Here is a 17,878-nt window from a genome sequence, read left to right as displayed (position 1 = left end):
AACATTTATATATTCTATGAATGCGAACGCTTTGTATAATGACTTAATTACGCACTTTATTAAAAGTTCAATTTTTTTTCAAGTGCCTTTGAAATACCTTCAAGACAAGAACTTCTCAAATACATTTCAGCTATTCTATTATTATTATTATTATTATTATTATTATTATTATTATTATTATTATTATTATTATTATTATTATTATTATTATTATTATTATTATTATTATTATTATTATTATTATTATTACGCACACCTTGTTGAAAGCGTACATTTGCCTTTAGCGTAAATATGCAGCAATAAAATATTAGAAGCTACGATCGTTCGTACAAAAAAAGAAAGGTTACAGTGCGCACAGGGGAATTATCATATGGTTCGACAAAACACAAACATAGCTTAGCCATAGAAAAGAACGACTCATAATTAAAAACGTGCAGTAAGTCATTCATTGAGAGAATGCCATTGCGCGTCGCAAATTATATCTTTTTCTTACGTTTCTGTTTTCTTTGTTGTTGTTGTTGTTGTTGTTGTTGTTGTTGTTGTTGTTGTTGTTGTTGTTGTTGTTGTTGTTGTTGTTGTTGTTGTTGTTGTTGTTGTTGTTGTTGTTGTTGTTGTTGTTGTTGTTGTTGTTGTTGTTGTTGTTGTTGTTGTTGCAGAGGGGCGATAGTATCTGATACGTCAAGAGAGAAATGCAGTGCTTTTACGAACGCTTATTTCACCTTAATTGAAATGACGGGCCGTGCCACTTGTAACATATATGATGCGGAACTCTGTTCTGACCTGGCTTGATCTGGCTTGACCTGGCTTGCCTATTTCACCTGGCCTATGACGACAGGCTTGCCCTTCGCAGTGCGTTAGGGCGACTAGACGACCGGCCTTTCACAAGGGAAAATATTACGTAACCATGGGCTCTTTCGTCCGCAAAGCACAAAGCCACTATATCGCTGCCGTTTGTATTCGCCCGCCTATCTGACCGTTTATCACCTGTCTGACCTATCAGGCACAAATTCATATGAACAAACGATTCTATCACGATCGGCGTGTGGAATACGAAACTGCAATCGTGCATTGCCGCCGCCGCCACCACGTCGCTGATAAAGATTGAATCCCACAGTTTCGGCGAGCATGACGACAGTGATGCAACAGAACGCCCTACGGTCCATTGCGTACGCGTGCCAGAATTGTAATCACAGCGTGCGCACACAAACAGTGCATCGTATATACGTATCATCATCATCATCATCATCATCATCATCATCATCATCATCATCATCAGCCTGGTTACGCCCACTGCAGGGCAAAGGCCTCAACAACCCCGGTCATGTACTAATTGTGGCCATGCCATCGCTGCAAACTTCTTAATCTCATCCACCCACCTAACTTTCTGCCGCCCCCTGCTACGCTTCCCTTCCCTTGGGATCCAGTCCGTAACCCTTAATGACTATCGGTTATCTTCCCTCCTCATTACATGTCCTGCCCATGCCCATTTATTTTTCTTGATTTCAACTAAGATGTCATTAACTTGCGTTTGTTCCCTCACCCAATCTGCTCTATTCTTATCCCTTAACGCTATACCTATCATTCTTCTTTCCATAGCTCGTTGCGTCGTCCTCAATTTGAGTAGAACTCTTTTCGTAAGCCTCCAGGTTTCTGCCCCGTAGGTTAGTACTGGTAAGACACAGCTATTATACACTTTTCTCTTGAGGGATAATGGCAACCTGCTGTTCATGATCTGAGAATGCCTGCCAAACGCACCCAAGCCCATTCTTATTCTTCTGATTATTTCCGTCTCATGATCCGGATCCGCCGTCACTACCTGCCCTAAGTAGATGTATTCCCTTACGACTTCCAGTGCCTCGCTGCCTATTGTAAATTGCTGTTCTCTTCCGAGACTGTTAAACATTACTTTAGTTTTCTGCAGATTAATTTTTAAACCCACTCTTCTGCTTTGCCTCTCCAGGTCAGTGAGCATGCATTGCAATTGGTCCCCTCAGTTAATAAGCAAGGCAATATCATCAGCCAATCGCAGGTTACTAAGGTATTCTCCATTAACTTTTATCCCAAATTCTTCCCAATCCAGGTCTCTGAATACCTCCTGTAAACACGCTGTGAATAGCATTGGAGAGATCGTATCTCCCTGCCTGACGCCTTTCTTTATTGGGATTTTGTTGCTTTCTTTATGGAGGGCTTACACACACATACACACACACATACATACACACATACACACATACGTTTACACATACGTAAGGTATGTGTAAACTGGTGGCGACCTTTGCCCAGGTGCCAAAAAAATATGGCGGCTCGTTGCAACCGTCGCCGTCTGCGTATCGGGGGCACAACCAGCAGCAAACAAAAATAAAAAATAAAAAGCGACGCCCCAACCGGAAATGGCAGTGACGTCAAGATCTTGTGCTCCTTGGGGCAAAATTTTGAATTTCTTTAGCGTCCGGCATCTATATCGCTACGGAAGCAGTTATCATAATTAGGTTGTTATTTACGGCAATTGCTCCAGTAGGTCCCTTAAGAAGGTGAGCGAAAAGGATGGAAATAAATGACAGAGCCACAGAGATTTCAAAAGCAACTTCCTTTTTATTCATCTAGAATAATGCAACCAATATAATTGACCCGACAAAACATGTTTCAATCGATGAAAGGTAGTATGGTCTGCGCACAGTCGCAGTGTATAGCAATATACGCGAAACCTCTTTCACAGAATCATTCGTAATTTCGCGCGACACCATGTATTCACATCCAACAGTTATCAGACAAGACAACATTGCGCCATACCCGCCGTGGTTCCTCAGTGGCTGTGGTGTTGGGCTGCTGAGCACGAGGTCGCGGGATCGAATCCCGGCTACGGCGGCCGCATTTCGATGGGGGCGAAATGCGAAAACACCCGTGTGCTTAGATTTAGGTGCACGCTAAAGAACCCCAGGTGGTCAAAATTTCCGGAGTCCTCCACTACGGCGTGCCTCATAATCAGAAAGTGGTTTTGGCACGTAAAAACCCAAATATTATTATTATTACAACATTGCGCCACATTATAATCTAGAAAAATACGACTTACTAATTTTGTTGCTCGTCGGACACTCATAGCCTGTGTTGCAGAGAGTGAACAAACGTAACGCGACGTTTCTTCGCGGAGCGTTCCGCATTTATCATCACCTCCAGACACAGCGCGTCGAATGCCGCAACGTGAACTTGCACGATAACAAAAAGCCACCCCTCACACCTTTCGCCAATGAATGCCGTGCGCTAGGTCACGCAAAATTTGAAGCGAAACGCAGACCACAGTTTGAACAAACACGCAAAGGAAATAAAAGAAGACTCGGATGAAACCACCGTTTTCAATTGGGCACCGCCATTATGCACGACATAAGAGCTGGATTGCACAGTCTTTCCAAATCTTGCGCCAGAATCACCGGTTGGTAGGTGTCAGCAAGAACGACCTAATAAATTGTGAAATCGAAAAAAAATTGTTGTCTTAAAAATTATGGGGTTTTGCGTGCCAAAACCACTTTCTGATTATGAGGCACGCCGTAGGGGAGGATTCCGGAAATTTTGTCCACCTGGGGTTCTTTAACAGGCACCTAAATCTAAATACAGTGTTTTCGCATTTCGCCCCCATCGAAACGCGGACGCCGTGGGTGGGATTCAATTCCGCGACCTCGTGCTCAGCGGCCTAACACCATTGCCACTGAGCAACCACAGAGGGTACATTTGTTGTTTTAGTACAGCAAAAATATTTGAAACCGAATATTTACTCGTACATGTGACAGTGTTTTGAGTGAAAATTTTCGAAAATATTTTTCACATAGGTTTTCTAGTATCAGTGTTTGTCCCCCCGTCACCTAGTCGAGCTTCAATCGTGCGCACCTAACTGATATCTTTGGCGATAGGTGTTGGCATGCTTTTCGTTCCAAGCTGCGCGACCTATTTAGATAGACCTCGGTATACGTGTGTACTGTGCTTTCGTGTTGCTGTCCAACCCTTAAGATGGATCGTTGCTGACTAGCAGCACTACCCTCCTTGACCGCCAGATAGACCACTATTCTTAGAAATGACGACCCAGTTTTCGTCCTTGGGTATGCATAATCATATTTCTGTAGTGCGTCAGTTTCCTCTCTGAGGAAATCTTTATATACATGTATATATAACCAAGGTGAGAAATTGACGAATAATCAACACATTTGCATGCGCCGCACGCGGCTTCACACATTTCTTTTATAATATAATGTGCTTTGCAGTGTAGCAAGCCGAAGGAACTCTGGATACGCCCACCGGGCATTAAATAGATCAAGGCCCTAACTCGTGCAGCACGGCTGCAAATATGGTGGTGGTGATAAACTTTATTGAAAGGGGGAAGGGTAAAGAGGGACGTGGGTGAGGGTTTGGGCTCAAGTAAGGCCCTGGGCCTGCTTGGCATTTTCCGCCCAGTCCACCAGTTCAAGTTGTCGGTCGACGTCCCCGGAACTGAGCCAGGCTGTCCAGTCAGTCTCGCTGCTGACGGGGGGATGAGAGAACGGGAGCGAGGTGCATTCCCACATTATGTGTGTGAGTGTTCCTGTTTCTGAACAGAGCCTACATTTGTCGCTTTCCTTGCCCCCTGTGATCTTGTTAATGTATTTTGGGTGTGGGTATGTGGGTGTGGGTGCGAGGGAGCCACCGCATGGACGGCAATGCATGAAAATAATATAAAACAATGGAAATTAGTTTATTTCCGTCAGCAAAAACAGGCATGGGAACAGTTCAAAACTACAGAGCCGGTAAACCGTGTCTATACAGAGAACCGTGCCTTGGATGAACGAAGTACGAAGATTTCGCGCGCATTCGCGTGAACCCTTCTTTGGTTGCGCAACTATCGGCTGAAATTTTAACTGTATGTGTATTTATTTTAGATATTAATATAAGAGGTTGGCGCCTTTACATGGCACCGGCTACTTCTCGTCGAGTGGCAAAAAAAAGATATATATCACAAAATTTGTAACAACATGGGGCACAAATATATCACAAAAACCGCCAGTCAGCCTTAACACAATGAACCCACAGAAGATAAACGTATACGGTTGCCTATGTAAACACAAGTACTTCTCCTTATTTATTAAATGTGAAATTTTCGGCAGCCAGAATGCAGCTTTCAAGGTAGGGCAGCGTACTCGAATATACTCTACTATATAATACTACTATAATATATCTACGCTTTGTTTTACCTCAGGTCTTCCGGCAACTGCGAATGGATTGCACCTATGAACCAATGGCACTGCCGTTCACGCTCACCTCATGATGCTCCATATTACTGAAGATTCAAGCCGTGATCACATTTGCATATCAATTAATCTTGGGTCATGTGATTAGATCACGGCACAACCGAATAGAAGAGGCGGAAAAGTCGCATATACTCACACACACGTACACCATGCATGAGTAAATGTATTCGAAAGTGCGAACTGGCGATTAACACAAAACGATGGTAAACTCTTATATTCGTTCACGAGCGAAGATCAAGCGTGTCGCATGCAGCTTGAGAGTCCGTGGTGCAAACCTCGAGCTTGACGCACCGACTAAATGCCGTCCGCCTTGCTATCCAGGCATACGTTCTTCCAGAACACGTTCCAGTCGGTGTCGGGGGCAGTGCCTCGGAACTCCTTGGGAAGAGCGCTCGCACGAATATCCTTCTGAAGCCGGTCCAAGTGCTTCCCGTGGAAGCGGACCTGCGTTGGAGCGCGCGGGAAATTAGCCCGAGAGGCTCCCGACATATAATTCTGAAGCGAAAGTGTCCCCTCGTTTATATGTTCTCGACCCAAGTACATTCCGGTCCGCGCTCCTTGTCAGCGCCGTCTTTCTGCACAGTAAATGTTCCTGGTCGTCGAGCCCTCGATAAATTCATTACACCCTACCAACTGTTAGCCTTCGAATTAGCTCAGCTGGTAGAGCGACTGAACCGGAAAGGCGAAGGCGAGCGACTAAATTCCCGGATCAGGACAAATTTTCCTTAAGCTGTAACGTTTTCTTTCTGGTTTCTGGCACGTTCCACGCGAGGCCGCTAATTGTGGTTGCACGGGACGTCAACAGGTGCAGGCTTCATCCAGATAGATGGTAACATTTCCTACCATGAAGTTCTACATATATCAAACGCAGCTTTATGTGACACCCAGAAAAAAAGCAGAAAACTTGGGTTTTATTCTATTTATGCTTAAATTTTCGTTCCAAGATTTATTTGTCCGTGACTATGTGTCTCATACGTCGCCTTCGGCTAGAAAGAAAGGCGTCAACGGAGTCCGAATGGATCGCAAATCGCATCTATTGCAGATCAGTGCTATAAAAGCGTTAATACACTCGACCGCACAGCAATATCAAATTAGAATTTGACAAATCTTGGCTTTCTCCAAGCCACTAGACTGGACGCACGGCTTTAGAGATGCTACAACTCTGTGAACTTGAATAAACGCTTCTCTTCCTCCATACCATCATCATCATTCATCAGCCCTTTTCCTCCCCGTCCCTTTTCCCCAGTTTAGAGTAGCAGGCCAGAGCAACTTATAGCTCAGGCCGACGTCTCTGCCTTTCTGTAAATCTCTCTCTATCTCCGCTCTCCGGTAAACCGTTTTATTTTTGTCTTTAGTTTTCAAGTAAAGGCGACCCCTTACGTGAAGCCAGTGCATGCCTCTTGTGTGGGACTGCGCGAAAAATGAAAACATCGTGAGACTAGTATGCTGGCCAAGGACGGTGACGTATCTCCAGAACTGGGTCCGGCCACGAGCTAAGGCCACTGCGAAGCAACTCCTGTGAATTTCTTTATACTAAGTCACACTTAGTTTGATCACACTTCCCTTCGTTGACATCGCCAAATAGTTATCTGAGCCATTATTCGCGGTGGCGACGCCATCTATCGCCGCCACCGCGAAGCCTGCGCCTGGTCTCCGAAATGCATGGCGAGCTGGTGCGTGCGAGCGCTGAGAAACGCGCCACACGGAAACCGAGTTCCTCTCTCGCGCTTCCTTTTGGACATGCTGCGCCATCTAGTGGAACTGCCGCGAAGTCCTCACTTGGCCTCTGAGACCGGAAGCGTGGTGCGCCGGTGCCTGTGAACGCTGAAATGTGTTCCCTCGCTTGCCGCACACTCAGTGGCGCACACTCAGTGTCCCAAACTGGTGAAACGTTCACTGAAGAGTGTCACATACCCAATGTATTCGGCGCAGCTAAAGCGTTGACGTAAAAAGCTTTCATCGAAAAGCGGCACACACCCAGGGCATTTGTGGCACTGTCTGCTAATGTATCGGGTTGCTGCCCTTGAGAAACCATTGTGAAGTGGGTTCGATACCGCTCAGAATCGGAGAAATTCAAGGGATCTTCTTCGTCATTGTAGAGAGGGCACATTTCCAGTAGCACACACCTAGCTACCGAAGTTGGCATCAAAGAGGTTCATTGAAGAACTGCACAGACCGAGTGATCGACGCATAACCAATGCACCAAGCAAGCGTCATACAGTTTCTTCGGACAACGGTACCTACCCAGTCCCGCATTTACAGTGACCAGTGTAGGCGTGTAAGAGATGTCCCATGGTTGGTTTCGAACCCTGTTCCCTCAGCGCAGCAGCCCGATGCGCCACCAACTCAACCACGGACTACCCAGTGAGCCACGTAGGCGGGGTAACGGCTACATACATACATATATATATATACATACATACACTCTAAGAACATTTTACACCCTTTGGCGTGGCCCTTCTGCCACACAACAATAATCGTCATCTGCCTTGATGCGTTTCCTTTCTTTAACGCTGCGAGCCCGGAACTTTCCAGTAACGAACGGCACGTGCGTTATCAGAAGGGGCACTCCAAAGGGTGTAAACTGTTCTATGCTGATAACGCGCGTGCCGTTCGTTACTGGAAAGTTCCGGGCTCGCAGCGTTAAAGAAAGGAAACGCATCAAGGCAGATGATGATTATTGTTGTGTGGCAGAAGGGGCAAGCCAAAAGGTGTAAACTGTTCTTGGAGTGTACATACATACATACATACATACATACATACATACATACATACATACATACATACATACATACATACATACATACATACATACATACATACATACATACATACATACATACATACATACATACATACATACATACATACATAGTTCCTGGAAAGTGCGTAAATTACCTTAAAAATGCTTATTCTTTGGTGAGGAAGTGGGAAGGCGGATTTTGTTGCCGACATCGTCGGCAACCAAAAACTGACGTCGGCTGCAGAAACAGCCGTATGCGAAGAAAGAAGTTAGAAGAACGAAATAGAACCAAAGCGTGCACTAGGTGAGAAGCGCAGAGCTACGTTGAAGTGAAGAAGTAAACTGAAGACATTTCAGTAAATAACAGATAGCTCCGCTTATCCGCGATTCCCACATATGCATTTGATCCGGCGATTATTTTTATTTGGGGTATACGCCTGTTGATTCACTATAACGAAAAAGCTTACCGCTTTGACCTTTTCCTCCTCCAGGAATGGTCTCACTAGCTTGAACGCTACATCAAAGGCTGCGGGCTCCCTGAGAATGTGAGCTTCGTTTGTTAGAATGGGCACACATTTCTGCAAAATGAATGAAATAAAAACAGTGATAACGAAAGGGGACCAGTCTTTATTTGCCTGTGAAGCAACACGCACGCGCAAACCACAACTTAGGGTTACAGACAGTATTTTCTGGCAATTGCTCCGCCCGAGCGTCTCTTACAATACCGTGGAAGGGTTTCACCATATGTCCATCAAACCAGTCTCTTAAGAGAGACTGGTTTGATGGACATATGGTGAAACCCTTCAGCGGTATTGTAAGAGAGAGACTGGTTTCATGGACATATGGTGAAACTCTTCAGCGGTATTGTGCGATACGCTCGGGCGGAGCAACTGCCAGCCTTGACCGCCAGGCTAAACCCGCCTGTTGCTACAATTCACCACCACCACCACCACCACCATCACCAGTATTTGCCCAATAAATTATTCAAGTATTATTTCTCTTGTCGAACCCGTTTGGGCAGGTTGCTACACAGTGACATCTAATAATTATTCGGAAATGTACTCCTTTTTTTTCAGCGCCGTTAAAATATCGCCATGTGATATCTCGGAGTCAAATAGTAGCCTTTAAAGAAAGAGGGGGGAAAGAAAGAAAGAAAGAAAGAAAGAAAGCAGCAATGTTAACAAGAAATGCGTCTGGATGTGGCGTTGGATGAGTACGCCACACCCAGCTCAGGTAACCTCGGAATTTCGACGTTTTTAACTGCTGGTCTTTTTGTTTGTAATCAAACTTCACTCAAACAGCAATTTCGTTTCTTGCTACGCGTGACTTCCTTTTTAAATAAAAAATTATGCGCCGCATAAGAGTTATGGTATATTTGCAATTCCATGAGACCTACAAAGTAAGCTTAGCTTAAACAAGTACTGACAGAAAATTTCTGTCTCGTTTCTTTATTTCTATGTCGCATATATAGCCGTCGAACCAGTAATTACGCTGTGAAGCGTCAATTCCCGGAGAGCACAAGAAATAATTACTTACATTAGACTGCGAAAAAAAAATTTTATAAAGCCAAGAAACGAAACAGGAAATTTACATTTTTACTGCACAACATTTCTCTCAAAGGAAAAACAGAGACTTTGATTTCTTTTAACAGTATTGCTCCACATGCTGCATAGTAAAAAGTTACGTGAATACAGAGAACGAAATGAGATAGTTCCTTTCGCTACTAGGAATTAACATTTCTTCTGCAGCTTCACCAGCAGTGTAAGTATAGAGGCATGTGAATCTCATATGCGCTAACCAATCGGTCTTCATTTCTGAAAAAGATACAGGTGCTCTCCGGGCTAGTCGTGTCACTCAAAGCATATCTGAGTGGCCCGTCTGATATACGCTGGTAGAGAGCTAGCTGCTAGCTAGCAACTGCCATTAAGTTGGGCACATCGCCTGCAGGATCTAGAACTGAAAATGTACATAGAAAAAGAATAGTCAACGAAGAACAGAAAATACATTGTTTTGAGGTAACAACATATCGTGTACCGAGTCAGGTCGGTAACACCACGGCTAGTTTGCTGGCGTGAATTGCAGAAGCTCCTGCATTTGCGGCACACCGATTGTACGAAAGTATATGCTATTTATCGAGTGGGTTCATTTACTGAGCTGCCGTGATATTTACATATATAATCGAATTCTTCCATGCGATGAGAAATGACGGTCTTGATAAAGCATTCACCGGGGAATAAAAACTGAGTTTTTACGTGCCCCCCCCCCCCAAGCTCTTAAACCCCACAATTCAGGGAATCAAAGGGCGAAGCAATATCTGCAGAGACCTTACGTCAAGTGTGCATATGTGACCGCCGATAGGTGAGATGGAGTCCGTCGGCAAGCCTATTGTACACTTGAATTCAGACGAAAACAGTGCCGACTGTGGTTCTTTATCTGAGGCACTACACATGTGCGCATGGACATATATCTGTGTTAATAAAACATCGCCCCGTAAAGTAAAGTAGTTCGCACTCCGTCGGTGCATACATGCGCGCATCCAGACGAAAACAACACCGGCTACGTTTCTATATCACAGCGAATAGATTACCTATATACACGCACAGCTGGCATAACACGACATCCAATAAAGCAGCACGTAATCACCTCGTCGACAAATACATTATCTACTCCCATCCAAAACAAAAGATGCTGGTGGCCGTTCTCTTTTTGAGGCCCTGTGATACTGGGCAGACCAATAACAGAAGTGTCAGTTTTCCGTTGGGTTAGTGGCAGGAATGGGCATAACACAGCATATCAGTTGCAGACAAAACAAAAAAGATCGGTTAAGGGCAACGAACATGTCCGGACAAAGCATTCCAATTTTCAATTGTTAGGGGAGAATAGCTGTGTCTATATAGCTGTCGGTTCTGGCTTGAAACGTTAAAGAGTTCGGGCTCTGAGAGCTACGAGTTCAGGAAAGTCCAGTGAGCTTAATCGATTATATATGCTTACATGCAATACAGATGAACACATAGACTCGTGCTTTCCTTTAAAAGATATACTTTGAGAAAAATTATTTGCGCTGTGTTATCAAATTACTTTTCTACAAAATACAAAAAAGCAGCTCTCGGCGTGAGTAGAGGCTTCGTAAGTCAGACAAGATGCAAAAAAAGAAACGCAGCTGGCGACACCGTCTTGCAATTCCTGCACCAACTCACCATGACGTCATAGATTTTGACGGCATCTTCTCACGCACATTTAATTATATTATTTTTAACCGTGGATCACATCATGTCTTAAAGGAAGCAAAGACTGAATTCGACGAGTTAAAAAAAAGTGTTCTACAACGGCTCAAGTGCGAAAACAAAAATTCCTTTTGATATCTGTTACGCCACACTGACGTACCGGTACGATGTTTTCCGCGCGATATTTAAGGAATGAAGCCCTGACGTGCTTATAGGAGTGCGTGAACGAAGATACACACGCCTTTGTCATCTATGTGCTTAAAAAGTAAGTACGTAAGTATGTCATACCAACAAGGCCAAACGTCCACGCTTTGACGTTCATTTTTACCTAATCGTCAGCCTATTCCAGCGAAATGAACAGTAATAGAGTTCTGAGAAAATACCTTATAATATCTGAACTGATTTGGTGTTTCTCTTTAGGATCTAACTGTGCTACTCTTTCATCTTGAATGCCATCATACTACAGATGCTTTACGACATTGTTCACCATTGTTTACCAATATGAAGTTGTATATCGTTATATCATGTTATAATAAGATGATGCAAATTCCTTTTATCATGTTTCCATTTGGAGATAGATTAAAGTATTGTACTAGCATAAAGGATCCGATACAGCCATATAGTCTAAAAATCCAGATCTACGCCTGATTCAGCCCTCTAATTATAGATATTTCAATCCAAAGTACAGGTTACTTCCATTAATTTCTAAACATCCAAGCACGGTATTCCAATATCCCGAGTGCTGCATACAATAAGCACACAACTCGGACAGGCCCGACACTATACAATGTTGTCGGATCCGGGAGTGTTGGCTGCAAAGTAGCAGAAGTACCCGAAGAAACATTTCACGCCAGCGTATACGCTCAGCATGGTAAGCTCAGCAGGGTGCCACGCTTTCCAAGGGTCGTACCTGCATGTAATGCAGCAGACTTTTGGTAGGGCTGAGCTCGATATGCCGCACGCTCACTAAGGAATAGCCTTCGAAGTCGTTCACGATGGAAACTCCCAGTGTCTGAGCTTCGGGGCACATTGACAAGTGCTCGAGGCAGAATATCATCGCTTGGTATAGCTGCAGGGTGCTCATCTCGTGTGGGTTCCATTTTCCTGTGGTTACAAAAGCAGTGTGGTTAGTGCAGAGTGAACGCAAATTTTTTTGAAGTCCGAAAGATCAACCTGGGTCACAACGACTTGCATTTAGGTTAAGAGTAAAAAATAAATGGATGACAGTGAATATGGGTGCGAAAGGCTGTCTGCATGACTACGCCAGCTGAACGATGCCACCCAGTTTGTATGAAACCTCCAAAGCATCTCTTAGATCCAAGTTGTTGCACATTTTGCCTTAGCCTATCCAATAAACGGTCCTCTTGTATACGCACAGTGTTCGCTGTTTCCCTACTTTCATTTCTCCGTTTTATTGCCCCCCCCCCCCCCCCCCCGTAGAGAGAGAGTTTAAGTTTTTGTTAAGGAGTACTCAATCGTATAGCAGCAAGCTCATTGGCTTAAATATAAAGAAGGTTTAGAGGTGTGATAAAGCTTTAGAGACTCCTTTGGCTTCTGTTGAACTACGCCCATTTCCGTCCTTCGTTATAAATAACTTTCGCGAACCTCCATCACATCTTATATTTTAAGATAATCGATTAGTTTGGGTGCTACATCGGTTTGAATCCCCCCCCCCCCCCGTCGTATACGTATATCCTTTATTGACGAGGCCCGAAATGAGGCTGTACAGAAACCGACCACCACGTGCCTGGTCGGAGCCAGAGAATGGGTCAAATGAAATCTTCTTAAAGGAATATAGACCATTGCAAGCCAGTGTGGTAACGTTCTTTTCTGATATTTGAAACACGATCTCTGCGAGATAAACTTACCATGATGAACTCGTGTGCAGGCAATGATTCGTGAATTACTAGAATCACATAAGACTTAACTGGGGCAGAACTATCAATGCCGAGTGGTATTTCACTCCGAAGTGAAGACCAGTTTCCAATACACAAGACCACCTGAAAAGAGAAGCTAACAATGCGCTTGCTCACTAATATGTAGTAGGTTCAATGCATCTGGAAACTCAGTGGTGTCATGTACCATACGGACGCCATATTTTACAGTAAAAATAGCACGACGTACCTACGGAACTAAAATTAGCTTAAATGTCTTCATACACACGTCCCTAAACTTGGTCCCATGTGAAGCAACGATGGCAACGCAGAGACGCCCATGCCAATAAAGTCGAAGTGGCGAAATGAATGGCTCATGCTGTAATAGGATAGACGTGGAGTGATTATAATAATCCAGTCAGTCTTACCAAATCTGCAGAACATAATTGGCTTGCCGTGCATGTTCCTTTGCGGCAGTATCGTGAAGATATCTTGGGCTACTTCTCGCAGCTTTTCAGGTTCCTTCAGTCCTTCGAAGAGCTTCGGTGCGGAGGTCCTGAGTGCGCAGTATCTCTTGAGAACGACCAGAGCCTCGCGGGCGTCGTACTTGCGAAAGCGCAGGAAGCGCAGCAAGTCGGCCGAGTTAGTGGGAGCATTGACGACCTGTTCATCTGCGTACCAATGAGGACCAGTATGATTCACTATATAGCGCATCGCTCTGGATGCACAAACGAAATCGGTGTACCAGCTATATATATTTATCTTTCGTCTGCTCCTTCAATTGAATAATTGACTAACTGATTGAATTACTTTTTATCACACGGGAAACAATTCACCTAGACTGATCTAAACTTATCATAATACGACTACCCCAGCCCAGAATCGAACCATTGAGATCGTGCTCAGAGCAGATTATCGTAGCCGCGGGTGGGTTTTCTTACAGCTGTTTACCGCCGCCTACCATAAACGCAAAAACGGAACTCAGCTATGCGTCCTATCTTTTCTGTATTCGTTCATGCGTGCGCTGAAAGAGGGAGCCGTAGTTCTAAAGAATAGGAGGCTTTAGGAATAGAGCATGCGAGCTGATTAGCATATCCAAAAACCTAAGCTCCGCTCGTGTGCTTGTGTACTGTTATCGAAATCTTTTGCGCGCACTTGTGATAGCATGTTATAAATTATGTCCATATATTTCTAAAACTCCATAATGCATATTTCCAAAGTTCATCGAGACCTGTGAGGTCTCTGCGGGAAATCCTGCTACCAGCCAGTCCATATAACTATGATGCAGGTGCTCTAGTTAACGGTGATAGAGCACTTGCTGGTAATGCTGAAAGAGAGAAGTGGGAAATGAAAAGCAGGGAAGTTAACCAGATTAACTGTCCGGTTGGCAGCCCAGCACTAGGGGATGGGGTATGGACAGAGAAGATGAGAAGGAAATAAAATATATAAAGAGAATCGGTCCGCACAAACATATTGAAGACAACTAGCAACTGGAACGAGGACACCCAGACATGAAGGCGCGCAGTCGTCTCTTTGCACCCACATATTTCACATTCTGCACTTCTGGCCTTTCCGATGTGAAAAAAGTGGTTATTAGGGAAAGCTAGTTCAAGCAATAAACGACAAACGAGAGTTATATCCCCTCATGGTAAATGAGGAAAATTCACAAGGGGATACAGGTTAAACTGCAGCACGTGGTTTTACAGAACGAAACGCACAGCTGGAAAATGAGCTGCGGTAGGGTCGGGTCGTTCAGCAAAGCGTTATTGCATTCGAAGAATTGTGTTTGAAGGAATTCTCGAAAGAACGTGAGTGCGTGGCGCTTTTAGCACAGTTCTATAGGAATTGCGCCAAGAAAATCGTCAGAAATTAGATACTACTGATCTTTGCAGATAAAGATAATGGCATAAGCTTAAGGGATAAGCTTTCTAGGGATAATAATTTCTTCAAGGAACTTTCACATAACACAAGCATCCGAGAGAAAGGCTGACGTGGCGTCGCGGCGACGCCCCCCGCAACACCTGGCGCTTATGCGGCAGGAGCTGTTCCCTTTCGCCCTCTCTGCTCCGTCGGGGCGCGCATTTCATGCGGCGTCGCAACCAATAGGAATTTAGGTTCCGTTTCGCTGCTACAGACGCGACCTTTCGCTCAATGGGTCAATCGATGTTGTCGCATCAAAAATAAAAGAGCCAGGGACCGAATAATTTATTGCGTCAAATCCACTCGCTTGTAGGCGACGACAGATGGGTATAAAATTAAACGAAGAAGTCCCACCAAGTTTTGAAAGCGAAACCACAACATTGAGTCTCCAGCAAAGCGAACACGGAGATTTCACTCGCATGCCCCGCTATCTACGTGTTGTGCCGGTTCTTGCAACAACCACTGCTTTCGAGGAGACGCCTATTTCCAAGAAGGAACGGTCTAGACACGGATCTGGAGCCGAGGAACGCCCGGATACGACCTTGGCCGCACAGTGACGTATATGATATGATATTTCTAACGTAGTCTGGATTGTAAACGCTATCTACCCAGGGCAAAACACGCTCGTCTGAAGTTCTTGTTTCAGCATCTAAAAAACAACTATAAGATAGATGTGTCCAGGTACATTTCATTTTCTGAGGCTCGAAAAACACGTGACAAACATGCGCACACTTTAACAGAATACATATGCAACAACGACACGTTTAAGTATTCATTCTTCCCCCTTACAATAGCTGAATGGAACCGACTTGATCCTGCTATAACCGCCATCGAATCGTTGTCCGAATTTACCTCACAAGTAGAAGCTGCAGTGCGTAAATAAAACTATTTATCATCGCACTTGTCATCGTCACAAATTTTGCATTGTGTTGCTTTCGACGTCCCACTTTCCTTTCTCCATATTTTTTTTTGTTGGTTGTCGTTATGTGGACATATGGTACACTCTGTTCCCAAAATAAATTCTCATTACTGTATTACTTCTAGTCCAAAGATGACTGTTGTAACTGCCATTTTCCTGCTAATTGCTTGCCTAGATTTTTTTAATCGATTCGCTCTCAAAGTGTATACGTTTTAAGCGTATCTCTTCTCACAACACTAAAATTTCTTGACGCGTTAAGTGTTATCTTTCAGTTCGCTCCTGTTTCATGTATAACTGGTTACTTACATGTTCTTCACTGCTAGTATCGTGTTAATTAACTGTCATATGAAAAGTTCCATTTTTGTTCCTAAACTCAGCTTCCTTCTTATATTGCCATCCTTGGGCAATTGTTTTCTTTTTCTTCCTTTTTTTTCACTTAACTGTTCTGCCTAGATGCGTACTGATATACATGTATTCTGTATCGCCCAACTGCCACGCTCTCAAATGAGAGTAGCAGTATTGTCAATAAATAAATAAAGGGTAAGATAAGAAGGACACGCAAACGTTAAGCAGAGACGTCTACCAGAGAACACAAGGCGTCGAATCCCGACACGGTAAATGATTAATGCCAATATCTCGCTATAACAAAATGAACGAGTATAGAAAACCACAGATCACAGGAAGACGTATACCTTGAAGTGTTCAAGAGTTGTCGAACAAGAAATGTCGCTGGACCTAATGTTTCCAGAGCGGGACTTCGTCAGGGGGGACTCAAAGTGGAAACGTTGAATCCAGCGACATTTCTTGTCAAACTATATACTGTTGATCAAAATAAACGAGCATCACTCACGAGTCATAGCAAAGAAAAGTGCCTGTTTACGCCTTACCTTCCAATAGTCTTCTCAACTCGGCGAGGGACTCTTCGGCGACGCTATCGAGGATAACGTCTCCCGTTTGCCACGGTGGGTACCCTTCGAAGCCGGGCTCCATCAGAACTTTGCTCCGCAAAAGCTCAACTACAAAGCCACAACCACACAGCCGGCACAGGTTGGCAGCGCGCTACAGGGAAAGTGGGTTTTTTTAACGAGGCTACAACTATTGTACGGTCAAAAGGTTGTCGAGGGCGACAGGAGCGCGCGGCGAGCAACACGGACTGCTTTGCAATACAGAGCATACGCCGAAGAAAAGCGCCGTACGTACATACGATACCATGTCAAGGTTGCGACAGCTTATCGTACGTACGCTAGTCGGCCGCGGTCGTTGCCCTCCGCATCAGCGGCGAAGCCCGTCGCAGTGTGCAATGTCAAGCAATTCACCCTGCGGCGGCTGCACACAAACGGAAAGTCATTAGACGCGTGGCGTAACGTGGGATGTACCCGCAGCCATCTCCACATGGTGAGGCCATGCATGTTGGACGAGCAGCTTTTTATCCTTTGCGTGTTTTATTGAATGGGGCTATGTTACTACAAATGCGGTCTGTCGTATGACGTTTCTGTGCAAGTGCGGAGAGTATGGTCTTGTCATCAAATAAACATTTGCGTTTCAAAGACAAGGTCTCGTTGCCGATTTCATACGGGTTTGGTGTATCTGGCTATCTGTTTATGTGACCTCCTAACAAAAGGGGCAATGCCGACTCTTTGTCGTAGCGAGTCGCGAAAGGTATCAAAATGTAGGAGAGAAGAATCAAATCAAGGAGACAAGAAGCGGGCACTAGATCAGTATAAGTAGAATTAACGGTACGGGCATTGTTAACGTCAATTAGTCGATAATTAACCACGTTGCACCATAGAGTCCACTATCTCTGGAATCGACTTAACTGACGTCTTGGTCAAAAAAAAAATGAGGAGCCATTCCACTCTGTGAAGGTGGATGATAAGCGAAGCTGTAGCTCACCACACAGGGTTAGACAAGGGTAAATGCATGTATTT

The 17,878-nt window shown here is 44.5% G+C and overlaps 1 protein-coding gene across 1 annotated transcript; it reads right to left on the bottom strand.

Moving 5' to 3' along the window:
• Window positions 1-4,734: 4,734 nt before the first annotated feature.
• Window positions 4,735-17,189, bottom strand: LOC142581885 (alpha-tocopherol transfer protein-like). Its single transcript, XM_075691330.1, has 5 exons — window positions 16,838-17,189; window positions 13,540-13,782; window positions 12,148-12,341; window positions 8,481-8,591; window positions 4,735-5,714 (listed from the first exon to the last, which is right to left on the bottom strand). Exons 1-5 carry the CDS (start codon window positions 16,938-16,940, stop codon window positions 5,565-5,567), a joined length of 801 nt encoding a protein of 266 aa, XP_075547445.1. The 5' UTR covers window positions 16,941-17,189; the 3' UTR covers window positions 4,735-5,564.
• Between the last annotated feature and the right edge of the window lie 689 nt (window positions 17,190-17,878).

Source organism: Dermacentor variabilis, chromosome 5 (assembly GCF_050947875.1).
Source record: "Dermacentor variabilis isolate Ectoservices chromosome 5, ASM5094787v1, whole genome shotgun sequence".
Taxonomy (NCBI): Eukaryota; Metazoa; Arthropoda; class Arachnida; order Ixodida; family Ixodidae; genus Dermacentor; species Dermacentor variabilis.
The sequence above is the reverse complement of the archived record's forward strand: the minus strand, read 5'-3'. Positions and strand labels throughout refer to the sequence as shown.

Excerpts from the sequence above, each read along its gene's own strand:
- LOC142581885 (XM_075691330.1), bottom strand. The coding sequence starts at position 16,940 with ATGGAGCCCGGCTTCGAAGGGTACCCACCGTGGCAAACGGGAGACGTT. Across the intron at positions 13,783-16,837 it reads GTTGAGAAGACTATTGGAAG|ATGAACAGGTCGTCAATGCT; the intron begins GTAAGGCGTAAA and ends ATTGGTACGCAG. Across the intron at positions 12,342-13,539 it reads AATTATGTTCTGCAGATTTG|GAAAATGGAACCCACACGAG; the intron begins GTAAGACTGACT and ends TTGTAACCACAG.